General features: G+C 51.4%; 1 protein-coding gene across 1 annotated transcript; it reads right to left on the reverse strand.

Annotated features, from left to right (window-relative positions):
- On the reverse strand, window positions 1-27,944 carry TMEM184B (transmembrane protein 184B). Its single transcript, XM_023728913.1, has 9 exons — window positions 27,421-27,944; window positions 23,536-23,764; window positions 21,776-21,941; window positions 6,009-6,099; window positions 5,424-5,499; window positions 2,289-2,380; window positions 966-1,135; window positions 292-486; window positions 1-50 (listed from the first exon to the last, which is right to left on the reverse strand). The coding sequence occupies exons 2-9, from the start codon at window positions 23,725-23,727 to the stop codon at window positions 1-3; spliced, it is 1,032 nt and encodes a 343-aa protein (XP_023584681.1). The 5' UTR covers window positions 23,728-23,764; window positions 27,421-27,944.
- Window positions 27,945-27,999: the final 55 nt, after the last annotated feature.

Below are 27,999 nucleotides of genomic sequence, written 5' to 3' on the forward strand. Positions count from 1 at the left end.
TCAGCTTCCAGGCCTGAATTCGTGGTGCTGGCAGCAAGGGAGGGGGCACTCTAACACAAAGAGAGACAGTGGAATCCAGGCTAGGGACCCATCTTGGCCCTGCCATGTCCACTATGTCTCCACATTTGTGGTCTGTTTATCACATGTAAACTGGGGATCACGTGAGCTGACCCCATTCACACCTGCAGGCCCTTGGGAGGCAGGAGGACCTGGGGCAGGGCCAGGGGAGTGGGTAATCTGCAGCCTCTGCAGCTCCTCTGGGGATCAGCTCGCCAGAACCCTGGTTCATACCTTGCGCATCCAGCCTCTTGTCAGCATAGACCTTATAGGTAAAGGCGTGCCGCAGGGCCAGCGCTGCAAAGAACATCTCCACACAGATGATGAAGTCCTGGTAGCCAGCAGCCACAGTGCCCTCACCCACTGACACGCGGGCCGAGTGGATCTTGGGGATGGCACCACACTTCTCCAGGATGGCCAGGAGCATACCTGGAGGGAGGCATGGGCATCTGGCCCCAGACTGGACCCCGTTCCCAGGCCTCCTCCCTCCACGCAGCCCCCTCAAATGCCCACCCACCCCAGTGAGGATGGACGCAGGGTCCACGTTTATTCCCAAATGACAGGTAACACCGATGCAAAGCCAGGCCTCCAGGAGACCCCACGCCCCAGCTCCTTGTCCAGCCACCAAAACAGAGGTGTCATCAATTCTGTGGGGTCCCGGGGACCCCAGCCCACCCACGAAGTGGCCCCATGGGATGCTTCCCTATAGCCCATGTGAAGCCCCTAAGGGCTAAGCCTTTGCATTGAGCAGGTACTCAGTGAACCGAGGCCCCTTTGAGCTCCAGGCCAGCCATCATCCAGGGCTGCCAGCACGGCCTGGGAGCATGGCCACCAGGGATGGTGAGACGGAAGAAGGGGAGGAGGCGTGGAGGACAGCGCAGCACAGGGGAGGCTGGGCGGAGACTCACCTTGCCAGAAGGAGAGAAAGATGACGGACTTGACCATGAAGAACTTGAGGACGGGGCTGTAGGGGCTAAGCAGCTCCCGGGTGGCGAAGTAGAAGAGGAAGAGGGCATACAGGGCCAGGCTGACTGAGATGTTGTAGATGATGGTCACGTAGAGGTAGCCACTGGTGACGCTGTGGGAATGGGGGCATGCTCTGGCTTGGATGGAGGGGCAGGGACCTCCTTCCTTTGCCCTGCCATATGCCCACCCTCCACACTCTCAGTAGCTCTCTTCAAGCAGTGCTCAGCAAACTAGGAGGGGGGTGGCTGATCATGGCATGGAAGCAGTCGGAATATTGGGCTTGGAGGTGCAAGGGTGTGGGCAGTGCAGTCCCAGCCCCACTGCCTCACAGATGTGTTTAAGCCACCAACTGCAGCTCTGGTGCCCATGCTCCTGGTGGGGGATGGGGGCTCCTTGTGTGGGACGTGGGCTCCTGGTGGGGGACGTGGGCTCCTAGTGGGAGACATGGGCTCCCGGTGGGGGGTGGGGGCTCCTGGTGGGGGACAGGGGCTCCTGGTGTGGGACGGGGGTTCCTGGTAGGGGGTGTGGGCTCCTGGTGGCAGGTGGGGGGCTCCTGATGGGGAACAGGGGCTCCTAGTGGGGGACAAGGGTTTCTGGTGGGGGACAGGGGCTATTGGTGGGGGACGTGGACTCCTGGTAGTAGACAGAGGCTCCTGGGAGGAGATGTGGGTTCCTGGGGGGAACATGGGCATGGAAGCTAGGGCTGTACTAAAGGTCTAGGGTGGGGGGCACAGCCTGGTGGCCAGAAGACAGCATCAAAGAGAGTGACACTGAGCTTGGCTCTGCTACTTTATCACTTGAGTCAAGCTATGTCCCCTCTCTGAGCCTCAGGTCCCTCACCTGCCTTGACAAAGCTGCTAGGTGGGGTCTAGGAAGTGTGACAAAGGGCTTGCAAGCATGGGGTTTGAAACGAAGGCCCTGGGCACATGGTAATGCTCACTATCTCCAAATGAAATATGTGTGGACAATTTAAAGGGAGGGTCCATAGTGGGGACTCAAGACCGGCCCCCTGCCTTGGAAGTGGTCACTGTCCCTTCTTCTGCAGCCTGTCTGTGCAGGTGACTGGTGCTACGGGCTGCCAGGCTTGGCGCAGGGAGGCGTGGGAAGGGCCAGGGGCCATGCTCAGCCTCCACTAACAGGGAGTCGTGGATATGAGCCAGTCTGCAGCCCCCCTTTGCTGAGCGAGGCCATTAGCCTCTGGGCAGGGCCACCCACCCCTGCACCAACACTAGTCCCCACACCCGAAGCCAGCACCCGATGCTTACTCAAAGTCACCATCCCGGTACTTGCCGAAGGCCTGCAGGACCACGGTGCTGACGGCCATGAGCGGCTTCACCACACAGAACTGCAGAGTGGCCTGTTCGGGAAAGGAGGAGATGACGGTCAAGAGTCGAGGGTGAGCACAGAAATGCGCAACCAGCCCCCCTCTGCCAGCTGGGTGCACGAGGTGCCGGGGGTCAGAGGGAAAGGCCCAACATCCCTGCGCCTGGGGACCCTATCTGGAGGGGAGGGCAGAATGTGTGAGACAATGACAGCACAGCGCAGTCGCGAGAAGACGAGGGGATGTTTACGGAAGGACGGTAGACAAGGTAGGGAGACAGGAGGTCTCATCAGAGAAGACCTGGATCTGCCAGAGAGACAACAGGGGGCTGCATCTACTCCAGGCAGAGTGAACAGCCCACACAAAGGCCCAGAGATTGAGAGCCCAGGGCAGACAAGGGCAAGGGGCAGCAGGGATGGTGGGGGAGGTAGGCAGGGCCAGCTTATGGAGGCCTTGATGCTTGAGGCATGGCCAGGCTCCTGCTCAAAGAGCTGGCCACAAGGGGCACGGGTAGGGCGGGGGTGGGGGGGGGCAAGGGCCTCGGCCTCTCACCCTCCTCACCACTGCCCTGCTCTGACCCTTTGCCCTGTGCTCTGGGTTCAGAGCAGGGATTTCACTGGGCATGGTGATGACCTGGGTGGGAGAGGGAAGCAGCCAAAGCACATGGACTCTGCAGTCCTGGGATCTGAGTTCGAATTCCAGCCTCGCCAATTCCTGGCTGCAGGAGCATGAGTGAGCACCACCTAACCCGAGCGGTGGCCTCGCTGGTAAGATGGCCATAGCCAGCACCGTGTCACAGGATCGCTGCTGTGGGGACCAAAGGCGAGCGAGCATGGGGTCTTCTGGGTGATCTCTCACCTCTGCCCAGTCTATTAAGACCTCCGCAAGCTTGCTCAGACACTGAGCCCAGATTTTACAAAACCCTACAGCGGCCCCAGTAAACTCAAGGGCTCTCGGTGCCCATACAATCACTAAATCACCATTCTCTTGAAAACAAAGAAACCTAAGCTAGTGTGACTAGAAATAGGGCAATGACTCCAAGGCAGAGAAAGTAGCCTGTTGAACCTTCAAGTTTTGGCCCTGATTGGGGATCTGCGAGGTTTGCAGGGGAAGTCCTGCACTGTGGGGCTGCCACAAGGAGAAGCACATGCGATGGGGCTAGAGGTGGAGTGCCTCTGCCCAAACCTCACAAACCCTCCCTGGCCCCATCACCCCTCTAAAGGAAGTGGGACCGGCACCCTTTGGGGAAAAGGAAAGTGGGCTGGAATCAACAGAGGCCGTCTGGACAAGTCTCTGATTTTCTCCAATTTTCCTGGGATAAGAAAAATAGGGGCAGCAGCTTGCCTTTAGCAGACCCTGCGTGCCTGGCAGTAGGCTGTCAGTACTATTATTATCCCCATGTTACAGATGGGGAAATTGAGGCCAAGAAGTAAAGTGGCAAAGGCAGCACTGGCACCCGCTGCTTCCCATATCGGGTCTGAAGCTAATCAGTACTGGAGAATCACCCAGAAAGCTACCAGGTCCCAGGGCTCTGGTCCAAACCTTCTAAACCAGGTGGGCGCAGGGCGGGGCTGGCTGACCCGGGAATCTACTTTTAATGTGCTCCCCAGGAGAGGCAGGTGTTGGGTGGTGGCTGGACAGTTTCTAAGGCCCATTTCTACGCCTCTGGAATGAGGCTGTCGGGCATTCTCTTTCACCGTGTCACCAGGAACGGAATGAAGTAGCTTCTTTGTTCCCTTTCCTCTTACTGCCACTCCCTGTCACCTCTAGGAACAACAGCAGAACATCTGAGCCCACAGGGCTGGGGGAATAATCTACAGCAAGGCTGTGCTAGAGCTAGCAATCATGAGATCAAAACTCTGTACACAATATAGTCATCAAACAAGGTAGTGAGTCACAGTGGGGCCAGGAACCCAGGCGGCTGAACCAATGGGTAAACAATGGCTCTGAGTGCCCCACCCTGGGCCCAGGACAGCTTTAACTCTTTCCCTGCAGTTCCGGAGGTGAGATTTGGACTGTAAACACCCCAGGGAAGAAAGAGCTGGAAGTAGGGCTGCAGGCCTGGTGTGTCCAGGCCAGAGCTCTGTGAGTGTCTGCCTGGCACAGAGAGACGGCCACGGGCCGAAAGGCCAGCCCCGACTTGGCTATGGCTTTCATGTCCCCTCATGACTACTTTTGGTGGTGCTGGAGGGGCTGACAGAGGTCCTGTGGGAGACCCAGCAGAGGTTAAAGTGAGGTCATGCAGGCTGGGTGTGGCACCCTCAGCTGCTACTTCCCTGAACCAGATACACTGGGTGCCATGCCAGCTGCTGTGTTAAATGCTTCCCATACAGTACCTCCTCTGGGCCTTACAACCATCCCATGAGAGAAGCATCATTATGCCTATATTACAGAAGAGGAAACTAAGGCTCAGAGAGATTAAGTAACTAATCCAAGGATACACAGTTAGAGGAGAAGCTGGAAATCAAGCTCAGATGATAAGACATCCAGACCCATCACTTACTGGCAGCACCACACTGCCTCCACCCAGGCTAATCTAGATCACAAGGCGGAGCAACCGAGGAAGCCTGAAGCTGCTGGACTGTCAACTGGGAAGGGGCAAGAGACCAGAGAAACTGCACAGGCCTGTTTTGTCATGTGTCTTTAATGCAGAAGGCCCCTCTGCCCTCCAGCCACAGGTGAAGAAGTTTTCAAACTGAGGTTCCAGAACCCCTACACACTCCCTCTGATTCGCTCACACACTTGGGAGATGGAGCAAGAGTCTGGACCAGTTCCTCCTGCCCAAGGCTGCATCAGACACTCCTGGGACGCCGCCACTGCCCCTCTGAGTACACCCTGCTAACGCGACCACAACCCTAACAGCTTCGGGAGTGGGTACGAGGCCTGGGATGCCCTGTGCTAAGTGGGAACTCCACAGGATGGGCCCTGGGCCATCCTACAGTGGATCCTCCTGGCCCCACATGCCTTCATTGCCATCCCATCAATCAGAGGCAGCACAGCCCCGCAGCTGCTGCCCGAGGACACAGACCCAGGCCCCAGGTCCTAGCCTCTGAATGCAGCAGATGCTGGGGGTGCGCACCTGCTTACAGAACCGCAGGAATCCGATGGAGTAAGTCTTTCCCCAGAGGCAGCACGTACCATACATACAGCTGGACCTGGAAGAAACAGGGACAGAGACAAGGCTGGTGAGCAGAGAGAAAACCAGAACTCACAAAAGGTGGGGCTGAGGAGGGCCGTCCTCCCCATGTCCAGGCAGGCTGGGGTGGGGTAGGGGCACACATCTGGGGCAGCCTCAGCCCAATGCCAACCTCAGGGAGAGACCTAGGGAAGTGTTTGCACACGTAGTAGGTAGGGAAGCTGGGCTGCACTGGCCCTGGCTAACAAACCAGCTCAGAAGGGACTGGATGTAAAAACCGCAGGAAGGAGAAACGGACAGAAACGGGAAAGGCCTGAGGCAAGTACAAAGAGAAAAAAGGAAAAAGGAAAAGCTGGAGAGGGCCTCCCCAGGGTTCAGATGAATGGCGTTGCTCAGGAAGAGGCATAGCAGGTCAAGGTCACAGGCAAGAGATGGTCCATGCACAAAGTTGACACCAGGACAGCTCGAAGAACGTCAGGCCCAGGACACAGGGTGGTGTGTGGGATTCTGGGGAGACTCTGTACTCACTCAATAGGCTTCCCTCTGATCTCAGACATGATGGAACTTTCTCCTCCAAGGTACTCATAGCACAGGCTCAGGAAATTATAGATGACCAAGGCTGTGGAGAGTACCCAGAGGAAACCACACAAATCAACAGACGGGTCATAGACGGTGGACTTCTGAACAGCAATGAAAGTGATCTGACCACAGCCACATGCGCCAGCAGACATGAGCCTCGTGGATATAATGTTTTGCAAAAGCAGCTGGTCAAAAGAAACCACCCAGTAATATTCCATTTACAAGTTAAAAGCAGGCAAAGCTAAGTTATATTGCTTAAATTACATTACTATGTATACTGCAGACATACACGCATGGTAACACCATAAAGAAAAGCAAGAAGTGATTACCACAAAATTTGGGACTGTGTGGGGAGGTGGGGGAGGGTGTGGTCAGGATGAACACATGGGGGCTTCGGACAGCTGGCGTGGGCAGGCTCCTGTGGTGGTTAAACGGATACTGGCTTTATAATTATTTATTAAATAGTGCATATGTGTTTTATGCTCTTTTCTGCTTGTGTGCTATAGACCCCAATTTTAAAACAAAACAATACCAAAACATTCTCCAGTGGGATCTCGGGAGAAATTCTAAGCAAGAAGGAGGTAGTGGAAACTTCATCCATTCGACAACCTGTAGTGCTATATATACCAAAACATGAACAGGGCACAAAATTGAGTGGAAATGACTTGGGAAGCTCGGGCAGCTTATTCTGAACCAGCACACAGCTCAACATCACTGCAAAGACACCAACCCGACTTGCACCAGTGAGCGATGGCCTGGCAGAGGCATGTTGCAGATGGTATGCTATAAACACTGCACTACGCTGTGCCCAGCCGCCTGCTCAGGGGGTTTTGCAGAATCAGCAAAATGAAGGTTGCCGCCTTGCGGGACCCTAGAAGCAGGAAAGAGAGTGGAGGAGGAAGGGGCGCTAGAGGGAGAAGAGGGGCTGAGAGCATGGAGGCATGGAGGAGACGCGTCAGTGAAGGGCGGAGGCCAGGAGGATGGGGTTAAGCAGGCCCATGGGGCTGCAGTTGCCCTGCATCCTGCCCAAGGCCTTCAGGGCTCCTTGGGTTGCTACAGGAGCAACCCCTTGGCTAGTCTGGTCCCAGCCCAGCCCCCTAACACTTTATATCCCAGCAACACTAAATGCAGCTGTTTCCTCAGGGCAGACTATTGGACCCTTCCACGCTTCTGCCTTTGCTGATCCCATGAGAATGCTGCTAAAAACCTGTTGCCCTTAAGTCAATTCCGACTCACAGTAACCCTACAGGACAGAGTAGAACAGCCCCACAGGGTTTCCAAGGAATGGCTGGTGGATTCAAACTGCTTACCTTTTGGTTAGCAGCCGAACTCTTAACCACTGTGTCACCAAGGCTCCTGAGAACTGCTAAGACCCTTCAAACCCAGCCCAGACACCACCCACTCTGCGAAGTCTCCGGTGACCATCTCATCCACAGAACATCCTCATTTGCAGCTACTTCCCAGCACTCGCCCCCTGCAGGAGAATTACCACTGGCCTCATTAGACTGTGACCCCTGATGCACAGCTCACTTCTCACTCACCCTTTTTCCCCAGAACGCAGGCTCAATGCCTGGCACACAACAGGCACTCAGCAAACACAAACTGCCTTGAACTAAAGCACATAAAGCCCTGATGATGCATTTTTAGGCAAAAGTTGGCCTTTAGCAATTCAGAAAGACTATATGTGGGGTGCTTTATACACTCACAGTTGCTCTAATCCATCAGGGCTCACAGCTCCTGCTGAGGTAGGTGGCCCCAGGTAGTGCCCTGCAAAAACACGACCCATAGCACTTACCACACAGACACAGGCTCTCTGCCACTGGCTAGCTTGGCCTCAGTTTCCTCATTTGTTAAACGAGGGTAACAAGAGTTCCTGCCTTAGTGGGCGGTTGGGAGGTTTCAGTGAGCGTGCAAAGTGCTCAGAGGAGAGACTGGTGCTCAGCGGCACTCTCTATTGGCTGTCAGGGCTGTTGCCTGCCTGTCTGCCTTCCTCAGAGGCCGTACATCCCTTGGGAGACAGAAGACTGTGTACTGCCTGCCTGGTATGGAGGCAGCTCATGATGTGTTTGATGACTGCAGGAATCTCCACTGGCCTCCAGGTTAAACTTCACGGACTAGAACTTTAGAACATCGGCTGGGGTGTGTGTGTGTCACAGCCTACTAATAACCTTTGTCCAAAAACTGCACAAGGGCAACAGGTCCCTGGGTGGTGCAAATGGTTCCCACTCGACTGCTAATCAAAAGGCTGGTGCTTTAAACCACCCAGCAGCACCACAGGAGAAAGGCCTGGTGATCTGCTTCCATTAAGATTACAGCCAAGAAAACCCTATGGGGCAGTCCTACCACAGATTCACCACAAGTTGGAATTGACTCAATTACAGCTAACAACAACAACAAACAGAAGGGCAAGCAGAATACACAAGCCGAGTGTAGCTGTATTGTGGGAGATAGTATTTTCCAAAGATGGCCACACCCATAAAGACCCCATTTCACAAGCTCTTTGTACAATGTGGTGTTGACACTCCTCCAGTGAAGGGTAGGGTCTCTTTCCCTTTTTGCATCTGGGTGGGCCTGTGACAACTTCGAAGTAATGCTTCATGACATCTGAGGTTGGGGTTAAAAAAGGCAATACAGCTTTTACCTTTCTTCTGGTTCTTTCTCTCTTGGGCTGTTCACCCTTGGACACAGCAACCATGCTGTGAGGAAGCCCAAGTTAGCCCAGGTGGAGAGACCACACGGGGAGGAACTGAGGCCCCCAGCCTGCAGCCAGCCTCAACCGCCAGACATGGCAGTGAATGAGCCTTCACATGTTTCCCACCCCCAGCCTTGGATTCTCCAGCTGAGGCCCAGACCTCCTGGAGCAGAGACAAACCATCCCCAATGTGCCCTGTCCAAATTCCTGGCCTGTAGTATCCATGAACAAAATAAATGTTTTTCTTACATTGCTATAAACCAAAAAAAAACCGATTGCCATGAAGTTGATCCCAACTCAGAGCAACGCCATAGGACCGAATAGAACTGCTCCATAGGGTTTCCAAGGCTGTAATCTTTACAGGAGTAGATCGCCACATCTTTCTCCTACAGAGCGGCTGGTGGGTTCAAACCACCGTCCTTTCAGTTAGCAGCCAAGTCCTTAACCACTGCGCCACCAGGGCTCCTTTACATTGTTATGCTTTGGGGTAATTACTTACTCAGCCATAAAACCCATTGCCGTTGAGTCGATTCCCACTCATAGTGACCCTAGTAAGTGGAATATGTATAAGACCATCACAGAAGTTTCTAGAATGTGCCATGACCTCTCACGCCTCCACGCAGTGGGACATTTTGTTTCCTCTGCCGGGACAGCCTGGCTAACTCCCAGAGTCAGAATCAGCTGAGATGTCCCTGCCTCCTTGGTCCCTGCCACCACACTCCCCACAATCCTCATCCCTCTGTCTATCTGCCTGATTCTTCCATAGGGTGTGAGTAAGGGGTCATGGAACCTGGAGACAGACGCCTGGGTGTGGATCGCAGCTCCACGCCATGAGCTGTGTGACCTTGGGCAAGAGTCTGAAGCAATCTGTGCCTCTCAGTTTCCTCATCAACAAACTGGGGGTAACAACAGCTCCTTGCTGCTGGGGTTGCTGAGAAGGTGGGGGAGCGAGTGTGGAAGGCCTTAGGCGAGGCTGAGCTCACTGTGAGCAGTCTGTAGTGTGTTACCTATTGTTTTTCCAGGCTGTAAGCTCCTTGCAAGTAAGGACTGAGTCCTACTCTCAACAACTATTGGAGGGTCTGACACTTATGCACACTCGATTCACACTGAAGGACGGAACCGAGTGGACGCTTACACACACTTAATCTAACTGAAGGAGCGAACGGAGTGGACACTTACACACTCGATCCACACTGAAGGCGTGAACCGAGTGGACACTTACTCAATCCACACTGAAGGCGTGAACCAAGTGAACACACACACACTCGATCCACACTGAAGGAGTGAACCTAGTGGACATACACACACTCGATCCACACTGAAGGAGTGAACTTAGTGGATACACACACACTCGACCCACACTGAAGGAGTGAACTTAGTGAACACACACATACTCGATGCACACTGAAGGAGGGAAAAGAATGGACACTTACACACTTGATCCAACTGAAGGAATGAACCTAGTGGACACTTACACACACTCAATCCACACTGAGTGTGTGAACCGAATAGACACTTACACACTCAATCCACACTGAAGGAGTGAACAGACAGGTATGGGCTGTGAACACCAAGATCTTCATTCCAGGTGAGGCTGCTATGATGACCAGGTGCAGAGTGGCGAGACAGGTGGGTGCCACCTCTGCTCTGTCTGACCACTTAAGAGGTTTCCCCTCTCATGGGCTGGTCAGCTGCACCTTTGCCAAGGTGACCAGCCTTCGAGTCATCAAAAACAAAACCCTCAACAAAGACACAAGGAAAGGAGTGGCCCAAGAGACAGAAAGGGCCACATAAACCAGAGACTTCATCAGCCTGAGACCAAAAGAACAAGATGGTGCCCGGCTACCACCAATGACCGCCCTGACAAGGAACACAACAGAGAGTCCCAGATGGAGCAGGAGAAAGGTGGGGTGCAGAACTCAAATTCTAGCAAGAAGACCAGACTTAATTGTCTGACTGAGACTAGAGGGACCCCGGACAGCATGACCCCTGGATTCTCTATCAGCCCAGAACTAAAAAAATTTCCAAGGTCAACTCTTCAGACAGGGATTGAACTGGACTGTGGGACATAAAGTGATACTCGTGAGGAGTGTGCCTCTTAGCTCAAGTAGATATAAGAGACTAAACGGGCAGCTTCTGTCCAGAGGTGAGATGGGAAGGCAGAAAGGGTCAGGGGCTGGTTGCATGGACATGGGGAATCAGGGGTGGAAAGGAGTAGTGTACTGTCGCAGTATGAGGAGAGCAATTAGACTCACATAACAATGTATGCATAAATTTTTGTATGGGAGACTAACCTGAAATGTAAACTTCATTTAAACTACAACAATAAACAAATTAAAAAAAAAAAAAACCCTCAAGAGAAGCCACAAGGGCCCAATGCTCATCAGCCACCTCCGTCTGGAATTCCCTCCCAAGCAAGGCCATCCTGTCATCCTCTGTCTAATAACTTGGCTCTGGAACTCATTTCCTGTCCTGTGGCAACACATGTAGGCAACCTACTCCCGAATTACACGGCTGATCCATCTGCACCCATCCCTGAACCACTAAGGGGTTCAACTGGCCAGAATCATCCAATTTCATCAGCCTCTCTCAGTTCAAGATGCTTGACCTTTTAAGCTGCTCTGGGGTCAGCCAGTCTGTAAAATGCCAATTTGCTGATGGTTTCCTTTAAACAATAATCAGCCAATAACGCATTCTCAGAGAAGGGAGACAGGGCAGACTCTCCGGAACATGACTTAATCAGCCCAAACTAGGACCCATGACCACCTGGACAAATCGATCTGCCCTCCTAGGCAATGGCAGAGCCATGCAAGACACTACACTCCCATCCCAGCAACGGTATCAACGATGGAAAACTCAACACACATCCGAGGTACAAACATAAGAACACAAAAAGAGCAGAAAAGCTGAGATGGAGATCTGGGTTCTGTGTTAGTGGCTTCTCACCTCACCACCCTCCTTATCACAGCTCTAGATCTGGTACCCTGGAGAGTCCCCAGAGACACAAAATGACTCTATGCCTCCCTAAATGTTCTCCACTACGTGACCAAGGGGCCTGCAGGCCAGGCCCTCAGTCTAGAGGGTAGTAACGAGCATGAGGGAGGGACAGTCCCTCTCTCCTCCGCCCTGGAGTCAGGCGCCTGGTGCTTTCTGCTCCATCCTAGGCACCAAATCTTCAGTGACCTCAAAGTAAGTGCATACAGTCAGGAGGGAGGACCAGGATGGAGACAGCATGGGGAACCATTGTACTGGAGCCCCGAGGCCTGGAGAGAAGACGCCAGGGGTCACTCTATTCACATGAGGGACAGGCCATCTGTCCACAGGGTCAGGCAGGCCCCATACGGTCAGGGGCAGATCCCAGGAGGACTGCAGAAGTAGAGAACTGCCTTGGAGGGTAGTGAACTTCCTGCCAGTGGAAATGTGAATCAGAGGCTGGGGTTCCAGGCAGTGAGTGACTTTACGAGTCCCTTCCAACCCTGAGGCCAAAGGGTTTATTTCCTCTCTGGCAGCTTCTCTAACCAGGACAGGAAGCTGTAGCTCAAGAGGCGGCTCTCCTCTTACCCAGACTCTTGTTCAGCATCCTTCCAGAACTAATAACTGAACCACAGCCTCGGGGGGCTGCTCTCAGGACTTGGAAAGACGATCCACTAAGAAGTGCCCTCTGGCCATTTCTGCCGCAGCTCCCCGGTCCTCCTGAGCTCCAGTGTGAGGGAGGCCGAAATCTGTCCTTTCGTTCAATAGATACTCATCGGTCACCTACTGTGCACCAGGCACTAGGTGCACTGGCCCCTCTAGTCCCCCCACCCTCAACACACACCTTCAGCACTAAAGCTGGCCTTGCACCTGGCTCTCCTTACCACAGAAACACTCTGGTTATCTGGAAAGACCTGGAGCACTCCGTGTTCCAGATAACTGGTGGGTGAGCCTGGAGAACACTTCATTTTGGCCACTTTGGAAAGAAATCTTCTCTGTTAATGGAGGTCTCAGAACATTCCTTCCCTCTTTTTCAGGGCTGGTGATCATCACAATGGCAGTACAAGGGCTACAACACAGTGGTGCGAGATCTGCCCGACACCAGCGACCCCAGACCCCAGAGCTGCTCCAACAGGCAGTTTCTTCTCCTGACTTGCGGCTTTGCTGTCCTCTGCTGATGCTGCTTGTTGCTGCTTCTCGCCAACCTGAATGCTGCTTCTGATCTCCCTCTGCTACTGGATGCTTCTGAATATCTCTCCTCTGATCAACTGAGTTGTTGTCATTCTTGGCTCTGCTGGCCACTATCAGCCAGTGAGTCTTCTGGGCAGCCCTTGGGCCTTTGTGGCCCTGTGTCTGGGGCCCTTGGCTGTGTCCATCCTGTGGCACTCTCTGCCTGGGAAGATGTTTCACTTTGGGCCAGATTCTAGGAAACTAAGTTTGTCCAAAATCTGAAGCTGAGTAAACGAAGCATCACTCTGTTTCCTTCATGTCTGTAAAACCTGTTTCCCTAACAAGAGGACATACTTCTGCAGAGGAGAAACTTGCCCTAAACTCTACTTTGCCGTGCCTGGCACAGGACAGTTCCCAGGACTCAGAGACCCAGTGTGAGCGTGGCCTCTGCAGTTACTACCTGGAAAATCTTAGGCAAGTGTCTTAGCCTACTTAGCCCTTTTTTTCACATTTGTAAATGGGGATGATACTATACAGGTAACTGGGAGGTGAGAATGAGCTCACGGTGATGGAAAACATTTGGTAAAACTGTGAAGTACCACACAAACCTTATTACTAACAAATTATATTATTAAATACATAAACCTTATTATTAACAAAGCAGTGACCATATAAAGCAGCCGTGGATGCCAGGTCTCCCTCCTCTGTGCGCCCGGCTCGCTCTGTGCCTCTTAGATCCCAGTGATTTACATACAAGTCTTCTCTCCTGACAGGCTGGCGAGCTCCCCAGGGCTGTCACAGAGTCATCTGTGCGTGATAACTCCTGGCCATCGACCATAGTGGAACACACTATGCGCATTTAAAGGGGCTGGTTTCCTCCTCATCTTTCTGCCCTTGAATGCCCTGTGGTGGGGCACCTCAGCGCTGTATGAATTACAGCCCTTACTGCACCACAGGACACGCTCAGCAGCGGGACCCAGGCAGGTCACTGACTTCTGAGACTCCACCTTCTCCTCAGATGTGAACAACACAACCAAGTCACAGGGTCCACAGGTTGAACACATGTTCATCTTCACTCTCCCCTCCATTCCCTCTTGAAATCCCACTAAAATGACAAGGAATGGGGGGAAGGTGCAAACCTTCAAGGACAAAGAATGGCAAAGGAGACAACAGGCAAGAGATGCCAACAAAAGCTTAGAAGATGAAGCATGGTCACTGACGAGGGGTGGAGACTGGACAATCAGAACCCCAGGAAATCTTAGAATTGGATGTGCCAGGCCGCTCTGGTGGCTGTGGGTGAAGGTAAAAACGGGAAAATTGGTTAAAAGTCTCATGTCAGAACTACTGGATTGTTACCTTCGAGAAAGTTTAAGAGAGCTGTCCTCAGGGAAGTTGGCCCAGCTGAGGGCAGCAATGAGGAAGCTTCTAGAAAACACAGAGGTTAAGTCTGCAATGAAAAATGAGAGGCCCCCTCAGACACCTTCCCTGTTCTGCTCCCTTAACTTAGGCTGCCCAGCTTTTACCTCCCAGGCAGGAGATGAGAAAATTATTCTCTAGGGAAGTAGGCTCAGAATCAAAAAGCCTTCATTTGGAGTCTACCCTCACCACCACATAAAAATGTCAGAGGAAACGCCTGTGTTTTATCAGACAATTGGGAGGCCCAGCAGTTTTAAGCCTCATTCTTAAGTATAAAAAACAGCCAAGGACACTAGACATTTGAGGAGAGCTGCTAACACAAAGGTCAAAGACCAAAGCAAATAAACAAATGAAAGGAACTCAGAGGAGACAGAGATAATGCAGGAAACAGAAGAAAACTATAATTAACATCCCCAGAAAGAGAGAAGGAAATATTTTTGGTATTATTCCAATACCAAAAACAGGAGGCTATAAAAAAATTTTTAAAAAAGGAACAAGGAAAGGCTCCTGACATTTTATAATATGGTAAAAGAAACAAAATATTCATTAGGAAGTTCAAAGGTAAAGATTTTTTTTAAAAAATTGTGGGAAACAGAAAACAGCTGGAAAATTGTGAAGAAAATTCTAGGCTCAATCTTGAAGTGCAATATCCAACTAACAGGGATTCCAGGGAAAGGGAGAATGGAGAAAGGTGGAAGGGAAGAAATTCTCAAAGAAACATATGAGAAAATTCCCAAAACATACGAGAAAATTCCCAAGACCTCAGAACATGAGTTTCTAGCTGAAAGCGCCCACAAGCACCCAGCACAACGAATGAAATCTCACCTCTTGTGAGGTTTCAGAACACGGAGGATAAAGACCAGATCCTAAAGCCAAGATTAAAAAAAACAGGTCATATACACAGGCATTGATAACATCTCCTAAGTATGTGAGATGAAGTTTCACCATCCTTGCTTCTAAGGAGCATTCTGGCTGTACTTCTTCCAAGACAGATTGGTTCATTCTTCTGGCAGCCCATGGTATATTCTATATTCTTAACCAACACCATAATTCAAAGGTGTCAATTCTTCCTGTCTTCCTTATACATTGTCCAGTTTTCGCACGCATATGAGGTGAATGAAAATACTTGGGTCAGCGCACTTTCATCCTCAAAGTGACATCTTTGCTTTAGAACACTTTAAAGAGGTCTTTTGCAGCAGCTGATTTTCCCAATGTAATATATCGTTTGATTTCTTGACTGCTGCTTCCATGGGTGTTGACTGTGGATCCAAATAAAATGAAATCCTTGACAACTTCAATCTTTTCTCCATTTATCATGATGTAGCTTACTGGTCCAGTCGTGAGGATTTTTGTTTTATGTCAAGGTGCAATCCATACTGAAAGCTATATGTAGTCTTTGATCTTCATCAGTAAGTGCTTCAAGTCCTCGTCACTTTCAGCAAACAAGGTTGTGTCATCTGCATATTGCAGGTTGTTTATGAGTTTTCCTCCAATCTTGATGCCCTGTTCTTCTTCATAGAGTCCAGTTTCTCAGATTATTTGCTCAGCATACAGACTGAATAAGTATGGTGAAAGGATACAACCCTGACGCAGACCTTCCCTGACTTTAAACCATGTAGTAACCCCTTGTTCTGTTCAAACAACTGCCTCTTGGTCTATGTACAGGTTCCTCATAAGACATGTTATCAGAAGGGACCAGTCCCTATAGAAGGACATCAAGCTTGGTAAAGCAGAAGGTCAGCAAAAAAGAGGAAGACCCTCAATGAGATAAGACTGACAGAGTGGCTGCAACAATGGGCTCAAGCATAACAATGACTGTGAGGATGGTGCAGGACCAGGCAGTGTTTCATTCTGCTGTACGAAGGATAGCTAGGAATCGTAACCAACTTGGTGGCACCTAACAACAACATACACAGGCATTAGAGTCAGAATCTAGCAGAACTTCCCCAAAACTGGAAGCAAAACAACAGCGACGACATGCCTTCAAAAGTGAGGGAGAATGACTGCCAATTTAGAATTGTATTCCCAGACAAACAACATCCGTCCATCAATTAAAAACATATTTTCAACATGGAGGCTGGATGAATCCCCAAAACTATTGTCCTGAGATAATCTTTAAACCTTAAACCAAAAATATCCCCTGAAGTCTTCTTAAAACCAAACAATAATTCAGCTTAACCAGTAAAAAATGAGCATTGTGCTTTTTGTGTGTATGTGTGTGCTTTAGGTGAAGCTTTACACAGCAAATTAGTTTCCCATTCGATGGTTTGTACATCAAGTCCTCTATGACACTGGTTGCATTCCCCACAATGTGTCAGCACTCTCCCCGTTTCCATTTCTGCCTCAGCCTCCCTATCTGCTTTTGTCTGGATTTTCCACCCCTTCCTGCCTTCTCATCTTTGCTCTTGGGCAAATGTTATCCTTTTGATCGTGTATAATTGATTGTTCTAAGGAACTCAGGTGTTATTGTTTATTTTATGGGCCTGTCTATGGTTTGGCTGAAAGCTGGTCTCCAGGAAGGGCTTTAGTTCCAGGTCAGAAGGGTGTCTTAGAGCCATAGTTTTGGGGTTCCTCCACTCTCTGTCCACCCAGTAAGTCTGGTCTTTTTTGTGAATTTGATTTTTTGTTCTCTATTTTGATCCTGCTTTATTCAGGACCCTCTGCTGTGATCCCAGTCAGAGTGGTCAGTAGCTGTAGCGGGTCCCATCTAGTTCTTCTGGTCTTAGGGTCATACAGGCTGTGGTCACTGTGCTCTTTTAAGAACTATATATATGGGATCAAACTGACAACAGCAACTCGAAAGATTAGATAGGAAACTTAGGGGGCAGTGAGTTTATGTTAATGGGGGAGGAACAACTCAGAAAAGGAGGGTGAGAATGGCGGCACAATTCGACGGATGTACTCAATGTCACTGAATTGTACATGCAGAAACTGTTAAATTGGTGTATGTTTTGCTGTGTATGTTCTCAACAACAACAAAAATAAAATTTAAAAAAAAAACCAAAACATTATGGATCACGCACATACACAAAAAGGAATTTTCAGACTTCAAAAAGTACAACCCATCCTTTTTCTTAGGACACTACTGGAAGATGTGCTCCAGCCAAAAAGAGGGAAAACCATGGAAGAGGAAGAAAAGGCATCCAGGGAACAAGTGATTCCGCACAGGAGAGGCAAACAGAATTCCCAGGATGACGGTGAATGAATGAGCTGGGCAACAGCTGAACGGTCAGAGGCTTGAAGGCAGCCAGTCCTGACTGAAGTGAGAAGGGAAGAGCTCCAGGAAGAATGTCACCAAGGGAGAAAATCCAGAGCTAACAGATAACTGACCCACGTGATTGTACTGAGAGGAGGTTTTTTTCTTTTTTTAAATTCATTGAAGCAACTGGGAACAAATTAATGATGCTGTTCTCAGGTACCATCAACTCATAGAGACCCCAAGTGACAGAGTGGAACTGTCCCATAGGGTTTTCTAGGCTGTAATCTTTACAGGAGCAGACTGCCAGGTCCTTCTCAGTCGGAGCTGCTGGATGGGTTCGAACCACCAAGGGTTCAAACCTCCAACCTTTCGGTTAGCAGCCGAGCACTTAACCACTGCGTCACCAGGGCTCCTTCTAAATTAATGATAGGTACACACAAAACTGAGCAAACAAATAGCAACCACAGTAAAAACAAAAGGCTGTACAAGAAAAGAAAATGTAAGACATTATAAGGCTTAGCTTTGAACAATATTTATAGAGATATAATTATGCAAGCGCTAAAAAAAGACTTAGAAAAAGTTGTGATAGAACCACATTGAAAAGATGAGGGCAAGAAAAATGTGTGTGTGTGTGTGTGTGTGTGTGTGTGGGGGGGGGTGTAAAACACCTAAATCAAAACCTTCTATAGTAGGAAGTCTCTATTAACACTTTATAAAATGGGAAAATTAAGAAACATCAGTGTAAGCTCTTTTTTTTTTTAGGTAATTCTAGGGGGGGGTGTCATGGTTTGAATTATGTCCCCCCAAAAAATGTGTGTATCAATTTGGCTGAGCCACAATTCCCAGATTTGTGTGGCTGTCATCCATTTTGTGATTGTAATTTTACATTAAAAATGATTCGGGTGGGATTGTAACACCACCCTTACCCAGGTCACATCTCTGATCCAATTTAAAGGGAGTTTCCCTGGGGTGTGGTCTGTACCACCTTTTGTCTCTCAAGAGATAAAAGGAAAGGGAAGCAAGCAGAGAGCTGGGGACCTCATACCATCAAGAAAGCAGTGCTGGGTGCAGAGCGTGTCCTTTGGACCCGGGCTCCCTGTGCAGAGAAGCTCCGAGTCCAGGGGAACATTGATGAGAAGGCCAACAGAGAGAGAAAACCTTCCCCTGGAGCCAACGCCCTGAATTTGGACTTTTAGCTTACTTGACTGTGAAGAAATAAATTTCTCTTTGTTAAAGCCATCCACTTGTGGTACTTCTGTTAGAGCAGTACCAGATGACTAAGACAGGGAAAAAAAGCTTAAAGAACTGAAAGGGATTGCCTTTGGGCAGTGAACTTGGGAGTGGGGAGGAGTCAGGGCAGTTTTGTGTTCAGACTATGTGCATGAATTACTTTAATAAAACAAAATTTTAGTGTTTTTTTTTTTTTTTTTTTTAAACAGAATTTTGTTCAAAAGAAACTTGGTTCTAAGTCGACCTCTGGTACAGGCTGGTGGAATCAGGACAGCAGCTTTTCAGCCCAGTACAATGCCCCTTCCTACCTGTCCCTTCTCCAGGGCCAGTATTCCCTTCTTTTTGAATTTTAAGGGACACACCCCATCACCAGCTCTGCAGGGACAGCTAGCTGTGTGGCACTGCTAGATAAAAGAACAGTGGGTGAGGGTCTGAGACACAGAGCAGAGAGGTTGGAAAGGGCAAGACAGGACTGAGCCCGCTGACATGGAGCCTGCAGACTCGGGCCCCAAGAGCTAGGAAACTGTGGAGCAGCCCGAACTTCCAGGCAGGAGGGGATAACAGGTGCTAGGAGATGTGCTTCAGAGGATGGGGCCAGCCACTTCCTTCAAGGACCTTTACATGAAGGCCGGGGAAAGGTTGGGGCAGGTGGGCCTGAACAAAGAGGCTTCTGGAGGGGGCGCCCACCGACCATCTGCTGCCACTTCTGGTAGCAGTGCCAGAGGCTCCCCTGGCTGTGCCCCGTGCCCCTTCTGCCATGACGCCTAGTCCTGGGGGCCAACAGAGAAGGGGCCTGACACTTGCCCATGGTCCACGTGGGAGAGGCCCCCTCGGAGGAGCAGCTCTCTGCTTCTGAAGGAACGAGGTGGGTAGCAGTCCCACTCAGCAGACTCCTGAGTGCCCAGGCGAGGCTGGCAGTTGAATGGCAAAGGATTCTCAGCACTCTCATTCCCCAGTCCCACCCTTAACGGCTCTCTGGGTGCCTGGAGGTGTCCTTGGGGACTCTGCTGCTTCCATGACCAGGAGCATCAGCAGTGGTCCCCACCCTGCAACAGCAGAACAGGAACCCCAGCTGGGAGGGTTGCCTGGAAATTCAATGAGGCCCCACATGGATGAATGCAGGTAAACAGCAGGTGTTTAATAAAGTCCTCTATTCATTCAAACACTCTGGAACGCACCCTACCATGTGCTGGCTCTGCCAGGCCACACACATGATGGGTTCCTGTTCTCACGGAGCCAACAGTCTACTTGGGAAAACAGAAATGAAACAGCACGCACATGATACGTGTGCAATAACTGCACACATGGTAAGGCTGTGTGGATGTGCATGGGTGCTGGGAGCCAGAGAACAGGAAGGCCTCTCTCTCTGCAGAGGGGAGGGTAAAGCAAGACTGAAGGATGAGAAGGAGCTGCGAGGGCAAGGGCAGGAGCTGAGCTCCCCAGGCACTGGGACACATGCAAAGACCTGAGGCTGGGAAATGCCTGACGTGCCAAGCTAGAAGGTAGCCAGGGTGGCTGCTGCAGAGGGGGAGGAAGGCAGGGCTGCAGTGAGCTCTTGCTATGGCCTCCACGTCCTCATCAACCCAGAGGCATGTCCTGTGTCCTGTGAGTCCTCAGGATTCACAAGGTCAAAGGGTGACAAGAACAGAGGGTAGAACATCTTGGGGGACAAGCTTGCTGCACCCTGACATGCATGGAGCCCAGTGACAGGGAGTCCCTTGGGTCAGGGAAGAGGACACCTGCTGGCCATGTCAGAGCTGCCAACCTCAGCACAAGGAAAAGCACATCTGTCACTTTACCTCAAACCAGCAGTGCAGGGTGGGGAGGACATGGGAGAAAGCATGAGCCTGAGGGGGTGGGCACCAGAGCGAGGGTCCTGAGCTAACTGAAGAGTAATTCGGAGAAACAGATTCAAGGACCCTCCTCTCCACACCTGCTGGCCTGTGGCCTGTCTTGGGGCCTTTGGCCTCTCCCTCACTGGCCCACCCTCCACACACAGGGTGCCATTTCCAATCCCGTCATATTGTTGTTTGTCAGCAGCAAAAACAACCCAAAATCTAAATTTCCCTGTATGGACTGCCAGGCTGCATAGTTCCCCCATCCTTGCCACCCAGTACAATCTCCTCTCGGTCACTGACCTCTCCCCTCACTGGCCGATGCTCAACATGGCACCCCTAAGGCCCAGGCCTATCAGTCCCTCTCATCTTGCACATTAGCGCTCCTTTCTGCCCAAAACAAATGCTCATCCCTAGCACCCACCTGACCAGTGCCAACTCATTCTCTACGCTGCAGGTCCACTGTCCCCTCCTCCCTAAAGCCCTTCCCAGACCAGGCCCTCTGCCTGTACACCGACCAGGCAGCTGTTCTCCTGGTGGCAGGGCCATTCAGGTGGCCACAGACTCCTGGAGGGCAGGGAGGGCAAGGGCTGGCTTCTCCTCTTTGCAACCCCAAGCCTAGCACAGGTAGCAGGTGCTCAGTACACACAAGAAGGAGGCTGCTGAGAGGAAGCCGGCCCCCTTCTATGGCAGCACAGCAGAGCACCACAGGGGACAAAGCCCTCAGAATGAAGATACCTAGGCTGGAGGCCCAGCCCACCATCCACTTGCCACAGGTCCCTGGAGAAACCCTTCACTGTTTGGTTTTCTATCTACAAATGGACCTCTAATTTGTTGCCCCCTCCCCCATCAGAGATTCCAGAACTGAGAAACCAGACACAGGTAGAGGTGTGCAGCCCCCAGCAATCTGTGAAGGTGTTTGGGAGCCCACATCACAAAGTGCATCTGTAAGGGGTGACTGACTGCACATGTGCTGTTGCTGTTTGTCTATTCGGGCTGGATGGAAACCTTGAAGTGGGTCCCGGAAGTGAGGGAGGTGTCAAAGCAGTCCCTGTGAGGCTAAGAGGTCCCCAGAAGGAAAGCAGGCAGAAGGGTTTCCGGCTCCCATCACCGGACAGAGGGGTGTGCAGCCCACCTCGCGGATGCCAGGCCCACCAGCTCCCTGCCCCTCCCCTGGGCCCCACCCACACCCTGTGCTCACCCTCATAGCAGTCGCGCACGGTGCCGAAGTACACGTAGTACTGGTCATTGGTGAAGAAGAGGAGGCTGAGCCAGGAGTCGAAGGCGTAGATGGGCACGATGAAGAGGATGCGCACGATGTAGCGCTGCTCGTTGGGGCAGCTGTAGCAACGCAGGTGCATGTAGATCTGCGGCAGGGTGATGTGGGTCAGCCAGGCTCCACCCACCACGCTCCCACCCGCCCAAGGACCCTCCTGCTCCTGCTCCTCGGACCAGGGGCCCGGCAGAGGGGAAGGGGGGTGTGTTGTGACTTCTGGCTCTGCCACTTCTAGTTCTGTGACCACACGCCAGCGACTTAACCCTGGGCCGCGAATCCTCCTTTGTAAAATGCGGACTGGGGGAATTCGTCATACGTTGTTAGGAGAACCAAATCACAGGGCGCATACAAAGCCTCCGGAGTGCACAGCAGCGGGGCCTCAGCACCGTGCCCAGATTGTCCAAGTCGGACCCTCGAGTACAAGGCCAGGGAATGTTGGACAGCTGACCAAGCTCCCACAGGGACCCAGACGCACAGCCGTATGGGATCCATGGCCCTCAACCATGTGGGTGCCTCCACTTTCCCCCTTTGCCTTCCTAAAAGCGTACCAGGGTTTTGCAGCAACAGCACTGAGCAAAGACTATGGGTGACTGGGTGTAGCACCCCCGCCCCATCTCTTAATCTCTGGTTTAGAGATATGCAGGCGGGGAGGACCCTGATTTCTGTGAAATGTGGAAGCCCCTCCTGGCCGAGGGGTGCGGTCAGTGACATCCTCATCCTGTGCTTGGTCCCCATCTGTCACACAGAGGTAGTGCTGCCTGCCTCATTGAGGAGCTGGGAGAATGAAGTGCAATTTTCAGAAAGCAGGGGGAAATAAAAGCTACAGGCAAATGCCAAGAAAGCTCCAAGCACACTCCTCAGCCTAGCAGCCCCAAGGCCCCGTCCCAGCTCTCATGACATCACATTTGGCCCAGCCAAGCCCCGGGCTAGGAGGGAGAGAACATAATATTCCTCATCTGCTATGATCCAGTCACCATGGAAGCAAATGGTTCTAAAAGGGACAGGAAATGCGGGGGCAGCTAGCAGGGAGCTAACAGCGGACCCTGGACGGGCTCCCTTGACCCCCATCACTGAGCACCCTTCAACCTCTTCCTTCCTCTGGCAGCGAAGGCAAGGCTTAACCCACCACAGCCTTGCCTGGGACTGTGAGGACAGGGCCATGGGAGACAACTTCTATCCCAGCTCTGCCATCAACTTACATGTGACCAAACAAACTCCCTCTCCCTCCTTCCTCTCTGAGCCTCAATTTTCTCATCTGTGAAGGGGTCACAGACACCCATGCACACCTCTACAGTTCTCAGCCTCCCCTGCAGTTCCGGCGGGCCACGTGACTAGTTCTGGCCAATGGAAGGTGAGCAGAAGTGAGAAGTGTCATTTCTGGATCGAGGTGGTTAAATATTCCAGCGTGCCTTCCCCACACCCCCACCCCTTTGTCAGAAGAAAGATGCCAGGGTAACCGTGAAGCTGCAAGAGGTGGGAGCCACAAAATCAGGCCCAACCTGCCCTGAGCTGGGATGCGAGCAAGAAATCAACTTCTACCAAGTTTAGCCCCTGAAATTGTGGGGTTTATTTATTACTGCAGCCTAGCCTAACTAATACTTTGTTGGCCTAGCAACCTCCTTCAGGGTCCTTCTAAGGGGACCCCTAGAGGCTCTCTGGCTCGGGGGCTCCTGACTCCTGGGTACCTGGTGGCAGGTGATAAGCAGGGCCGTCCACACGAAGAAGCCAGAGATGGCCTGCGCGGCGGTTGTCATCAGGAATACAGGCTGCTCCATGGCTGTGGGACTGCCCTCAGGGATGGCAGAGATGCTGGGCGAGGCTGCTGCAGTTGTGGGCAAGGCTGGGTCCGGGGCCAGTGCGGCCCCCCTCACCGTCATGGTGCCAGCAGCAGGGGGCTCCCTGGGATGACTTAGCCTAGAGAGGAAAGCACAATGTTAGCCCCTTCCCGGGGCGAGTGGTAGGGTTGGTAAGGCTTTCCAGATCTCTATGTCCACCACGAGTCTCGCGCAGCCCCAGCCACCATCACCTCTCCCCTGGATTAACAGAACAGGCTCAGAACCAGTCTCTCTGCTTCTGCCCTTGCCCCTTCTAAGATGTTAGCCAGACTGGGTTCACCCTCTGCTCAAAACCCTCCAGTAGCTCTCATCTCATTCAGAGTAAAAGTTGATGTCCTTCCAATGGCCCACAAGACCCTGCCCGACTGGCCTTCCACTGCCTCTCTGCTGTGATCTGTCTCCAATCATGCCCATCTCATCCTGTCTGCTCCAGCCACACTGGCCTCCTTGCTGTTCCTTGAATATGCCACACCTGCTGCCGCTGCCGCAGGACCTTTGCACTGGCTATCTCTCTGCCTGACCACGTGGCTCGCTCCTTCACTTTCTTTAGGTCTCTGCCCAGACTCCAGGCCTTATTACCATCTAGCTCCATGGGAATGACTATGCTTTTATTCATGTCTCTGTTAACTGTCTGTCCCTGCCCCCAAGCGCTCAGGCTAGAATGCAAGCTCCCTGAAGGCAGGAACTCTGTTCTCTTCACTATGGATCCCAGAATTTGGAACCAGATGCATAGCAGATGTTCAGTAAATAACCGTTGGATACGAACATTTCATGAATTACTTTATCACTGAAGTTATTTCCTCAAAGTGCTTTTACCTTTTCTTTGTTACTCTGCCCCAATTTCCCCAATGACCGACACCCACTCTTCTGCATGCAGGTGCCATGTCTTGGAGACTTTGTGGCCCTTCCCCACTGTGTGCACCTTCAAACTGCTCATTTTTAACTCCACTCAGGTATCGCCCGTCCGAAAGACCTACCCGCCACCTCCTCCACTTGGACGCTCTATCCATCTGACACACCTTCACTGCTCTGTGACATGTGGCTCGGTCACGTGCCCACACATCTATGCATCTATGCCAAGACTACACACTCCCCATCTTTGGATATCAGCGCCAAGCATGACATCCAGGCCATGTATAATGCTGGCTTTATCAGTTATTTATTTCCACTCCTTATTTCAAAAAGAATTTGAGGTACCTCACAGATAAGCAAAGAATACAGTTGACAAAATTGGCACAAAGGAAAAATCCTGTGGGAAAGTAAAGCCGGGGTAGGTAGGACGCAAGCAGGTGTTCAGTCCTGTCCAGTGACTCCAGGCGGGCTCGCATTCCAGCCCCACGCTTCCCAGTGACCAGTGACGTCTTCAGTACCAGTGGTAACAAATGAACTACTTCACATGGAAAAGTAACCCAGAAGTCACCCCAAGAAGCACTGTTGAGTTCTCTTCAGAAGTTTACATGCAGAAACCAATTCCAGGCTGGAGGCTGGAACCACTTGCTAAAAGTGAAGCTGTCCTTCAGGATCACCTGAGAACATCCTCTGGGGATGGCTGGCCCTTCCTCCATCCCCACAGCCCTGACAGCGGTGTCCTGTTGTCAGTGCTGCCCCCTGTTGACGGGCTGGTAAATGCCACGCTCAGGGTCACCGAGTCTCCCAGCAACAACCTGGAGGACTGAGTCAGCCCCAGTTGCACACTTTGGCAAGAAGCTGAAGTGCAACCAGAGGAACAGCTGACGAGCTGATGAGATGGAGACATAGTTTTAAAAGATGTGAAGCAGGTAGTGTGAACACTGCGGAAAAAACCCTGGCCCCAGATGGAGTTTCAGCTCCACCACCAACTAGCCAGAGGTTCGCCGGGCCCCTGAGGGTCTCTGCTATCTGACCCATAAAGTGGCCAAACCCCAAAACCCAACCATCTGGGCCTGAACCTCAATGTCAGACAGATGATGCTATCTCAACTCAGAGAGCTGATTTCTAACCTAAAATATACTGACACAGACAGAAGGCTTCCCTGGGCCTTCCCGGGGTGTAACGGGCCTGCAGCCTGACCCCAGGATTCAGGGGCCTTCTTGCCTTTGGTTTCCTCAGCTGAAAAGAGGCTTCCCATGCTTCCCAGCTCTGCCCTCAAGCTCTTCTTCAATCTCTCCAGCATCCTCTGCCCCCATCTACACCACATCTGCTCCAGCTCTAAGTTTTTACACTGTGACAGCTCTTCACCTTGCTCTTTTCCTATAAAAATAAATAATCTCTAACACATCAACCAAGAGATGAATCGACATGAAAAACTCAAAAATGGAGAGGGCATCTACATAAAGAAACTCAAAAATGGAAAAGGTGTCTATATAAAGATTGGTGGCAAGCTTTGAAAAAGAGACACAGCGACAAGTCTAATAATATCGCCTGTAAGTATGGTTGCAAAATTGCAAACTGGTGCCAAAAATAATCCCTAAAACAGATTTGGGTTGTAAATCATCATCTTAGTCTACCATCCCAAATTAAGTGAATAAAACACAGGGAACTGTGGAGGGGCTGGAGGAAGCACACATACTCCTAAGTTGATGTCTTCTCAGTGAAGTTGGGGGATGTCAAAGGCTATTCCATTAGTGACTTAAGGCCAGACTGAGAAGTCCTGTGGGTAGAATCCCTGGAAAGGGGCAACCGCAACAGCTCTGGGGCCTCCCCAGGGAGTGGGCACTGGCCAGGGCATCTATTCCGGTTTATGGAATCTGGAAGGCCTGGGGCAGCTGAAGGCCTGGGGCTCAGTTCTTCTGGGACTTTGGTTAGTCACACTCAAATGCCCTTCTAAGAGTGCCACTCGACACTCACAGTATTTACAGCTTGAATTGTGCCCCCTCAAAAGTTCTGTTTTAGTCCTAACCCCTTTACACGTGAATATGACCTTGTTTGGAAACAGGGGTTTCTTCTGTTATAATAAAGTCATGTCAGAGTAGGGTGGGTCCTAAATCTAATCACCTCTGAGGGGCCTCTTATAAAAAGAGCAGAACAGACACAGACACACACAGGAGAGATGCCGCCACAAACACATCTATAAGCAGCAAAGGAACGCCAAGGATTACTGGCAGTCAGCAGACACTAGGAGGGAGTCCGCAGAAAGAATTGACAAAACGCCCAAGACCCTGATTTAGACTTTCAGCCTCCAGACCTGTGAGAAAATAAATGTCTGTTCTTTAAACCACCCACTGTGGTGCTTTTGTTACGTTTGGCTGCTAACCAAAATGTCAGAAGTTCTAATCCACCAGCTGCTCCTCGGAAACCCTATGGGGTGGTTCTACTGCATTCTACAGGGTCACTAATGGTTGGAATCAACTCGACAGCAATGAGTTTGGTTTGGTTTGGTTTGGTTTTAGCACTAGCTAGCTAAGACACAGAGTCTCTCCTATTCCCAATGCAGGCAATAAGGCAGAAGTTCACTCACTGTGGTTGGGTGACTTCCTCCCCAAATCAAAGAGCCAGGACACAAACCCAGATCCTATAAACACATCTCCCACCCCCCACAAGGAAGGGCCAGGATGAGTTGCCCCTCCATCTCTGGAGCCTTCTCCCAGGACATGGGTCACACAGGTCCTACCACAGCCCCACAGCCTGGAGACTCTCCTTGCAGAGGGGGAAAAAGATGCTCCTTGGTGGCGGGAAGCCACAGCGACGGGTGTTCTGCAGCCTGGCCCATGCCCAGCCATCTCTGCACTAGGCCCTGGGACCGACCACACGGCTCACCTTACTCTTGGGCAGCCTTCAGGGTTTACAAACCATTTCCCAAATGTTATCTCATGTTTTTTCTCGCAGCAACTCTGAAATAAATAACATTATCCACATTTCAGATGAGAACGATTTGGAACTTGGTTTCATAACACCCTAGGGTAGCACCAAATGGCTCAAGGGTTTTCATACTATCACCAAAAAATACTTAAAGCAGTATTCTGAATCACAGATGTATGGGCCTCGGCACTCAAGACAGGGAGGCGCAGAGGCCCTCAGTGGTGCCTCAGTGGCCATTAATCAACTGGTCACCTTGCTCCCAGGCACCAGGTGGCACATGAAGGCCTTCAAATGTACTCACTGTACAGTTCACATAATGTTAGACCCTGGCAAGTAGTTCCTGGTGTCTGTTGGGGGATGGATAACAGGGTCCAATCCTTTCACATTCAGGACAGGCACCTACCCGGGAAGGGTCTCTTGCCTGCCCGGGTACCATGAGCAAGCAGGATGCTGGCCAGGCACAGTCTCAGGGCAATGCTGGCTGGTGTAGCCCTTTGCTCGCTGGGGAAAGGGCCTCCATGGCTCCCTTTTCAATGC

This window comes from Trichechus manatus, unplaced genomic scaffold (genome assembly GCF_000243295.1).
Source record: "Trichechus manatus latirostris isolate Lorelei unplaced genomic scaffold, TriManLat1.0 scaffold00027, whole genome shotgun sequence".
Classification (NCBI taxonomy): domain Eukaryota; kingdom Metazoa; phylum Chordata; class Mammalia; order Sirenia; family Trichechidae; genus Trichechus; species Trichechus manatus.

What these genes read in the sequence shown, in the direction of transcription:
- TMEM184B (XM_023728913.1), bottom strand. Translation starts at nt 23,727, where the DNA reads ATGACGGTGAGGGGGGCCGCACTGGCCCCGGACCCAGCCTTGCCCACA. An exon ending in CGTGCGCGACTGCTATGAGG is followed by an intron (nt 6,100 to 21,775) that starts GTGAGCACAGGG and finishes TACTCTCCACAG; the next exon opens with CCTTGGTCATCTATAATTTC. An exon ending in CAAGAGGCTGGATGCGCAAG is followed by an intron (nt 51 to 291) that starts GTATGAACCAGG and finishes TCTTTGTGTTAG; the next exon opens with AGTGCCCCCTCCCTTGCTGC.